This window comes from Lucilia cuprina, chromosome 4 (assembly GCF_022045245.1).
Source record: "Lucilia cuprina isolate Lc7/37 chromosome 4, ASM2204524v1, whole genome shotgun sequence".
NCBI lineage: Eukaryota > Metazoa > Arthropoda > Insecta > Diptera > Calliphoridae > Lucilia > Lucilia cuprina.
In genome coordinates, this window is record NC_060952.1 from 88030407 (window position 1) to 88032196 (window position 1790).

The 1790-nt window shown below is 30.0% G+C and overlaps 1 protein-coding gene across 1 annotated transcript; it reads left to right on the plus strand.

The window, feature by feature from the left end:
• Nucleotides 1–127: 127 nt before the first annotated feature.
• On the plus strand, nt 128–953 carry LOC111684668 (succinate dehydrogenase cytochrome b560 subunit, mitochondrial). The gene is made up of 2 exons (XM_046949677.1): nt 128–220; nt 280–953. Coding segments are annotated over exons 1-2 (600 nt in total). The 5' UTR covers nt 128–218; the 3' UTR covers nt 878–953.
• The last annotated feature ends 837 nt before the right edge of the window (nt 954–1790 follow it).

Consider the following 1790-nt stretch of genomic DNA (forward strand, 5'->3'; position numbering starts at 1 on the left):
TAGAACTGAACTAGAACTGAACTAGAACTGAACTAGAACTGAACTAGAACTGAACTAGAACTGAACTAGAACTGAACTAGAACTGAACTAGAACTGAACTAGAACAATTAAATAAATCGTAAACAGACTAACATAGGGTTAATTGGGTACGTATAATTTTGAGTTCGTAACGAAAATAAAAACAAAAAACAATAAATAAATAAAAAAAATCAGGAAAAATGTAAGTTTTGTTAAAAATTTTTTATTTGTGAAAAAATTTTAAATATTGTTATTTTTCAGGAACTTTTCTCTTAAATTCTTAACCACAAAATCGACATGCTTTTCGTCGATATCAAACACATTGTGGAAGCTAAATCGTCGACAGTTTGTTTCCTGTAAGTCGCCTCCGATTAGAATGAAAATCACACCAGCACCTCCCATTATACCCAAAACATATATTAACAAAAACGAGGATTTAGGACGTGCTCTTTCGCCTCATTTATCCATTTATAAACCACAAATAACCTCAATAATGTCTATTACTCTGAGAATGACTGGTTTGACTTTGGGCGTTATAGCCTGGGTAGTGGGATTAACGGCTCTAATAACCGATCATAATGTTGATTATTTGGTTAGTGAATTGGAGAAACTTGAATTGGATGATTGCTACTGGACGTCTGCTAGAATTGTTGTGACATTTCCTTTTGCTTTTCACTTTGTGGCTGGAGTACGCCATTTGTTGTTCGATACTTCTAAGTTTTTGGAGAAACCACAATTCTATGCCACTGGTTATGCAGCCATAATTGTTGCTATTTTATTATCAGTATGTTTGGGCAGAATAGTTGATATGCGTGAGAAGTTGAATGAAATTAAAAAAGAAGAAATCAAGGAAAAATGAAATGTTTTCTGTTATTTCTGAGATAGTTTTTGTTATTTAATAAAATAGAAAAATATCTTACCATTTTTTAAAATTATTTAGCTACTGTTATATTAGCTAAAACAACTGTTGCGGAACATTTTCAAATACTATTTTTGGTTTATTTTGCTTTAAATTTGTTAATTTGCATTTAAAACGTGATTAATAAATTATAATCGATTTTAAAAACATGCAAAATCACAATTCCATGTTAATTTAATACTAAAAATCTATGAGCATACATGGACAACAAAATTGTATGTACATATAAATGCATATGGTTATATGTAGTTCTGTACCCATATCAACACGTATATGTTTGTGTATGTACGTTTTTATTTTTTTGTTTATGAAAATTCTACATTTTTTTCTCCACATTTTCTCGATAAATTGTGATGATGTGCTACAAAGTGGAAAATTAGATTTTTTATGTTTCTATGTATATGTTTATTCCAATGTACAGTAAACAACTATAAACATAGTTCACCAATAACATACACAAAGATGAAAACTGTGTTCTTGTATATGAGAAAATCACATAGAAATTTTAACATAAGCAGCAACTAGTTTAATTTTAAATGAACAGAAAAAATATATAGTCAGTTTGGCTAACCACTCTCTACAAGTTTGTTCAAAGAATGTCACAACAGTTTTTATTTTGGGATTGTGATGCGGAAATTCTAAGGCAAGATTCGGATTAAGCGTAGCAACTTAAAAGCCACCCTTAAGACTAGAGTCTTATACAAATAATACTTAGATCTGTACTAGAATTAAACTAGAAATAAAATAGAACTGAACTAGAACTGAACTAGAACTGAACTAGAACTGAACTAGAACTGAACTATAACTGAACTAGAACAGAACTAGAACTGAACTAGAACTGAACTAGAACTGA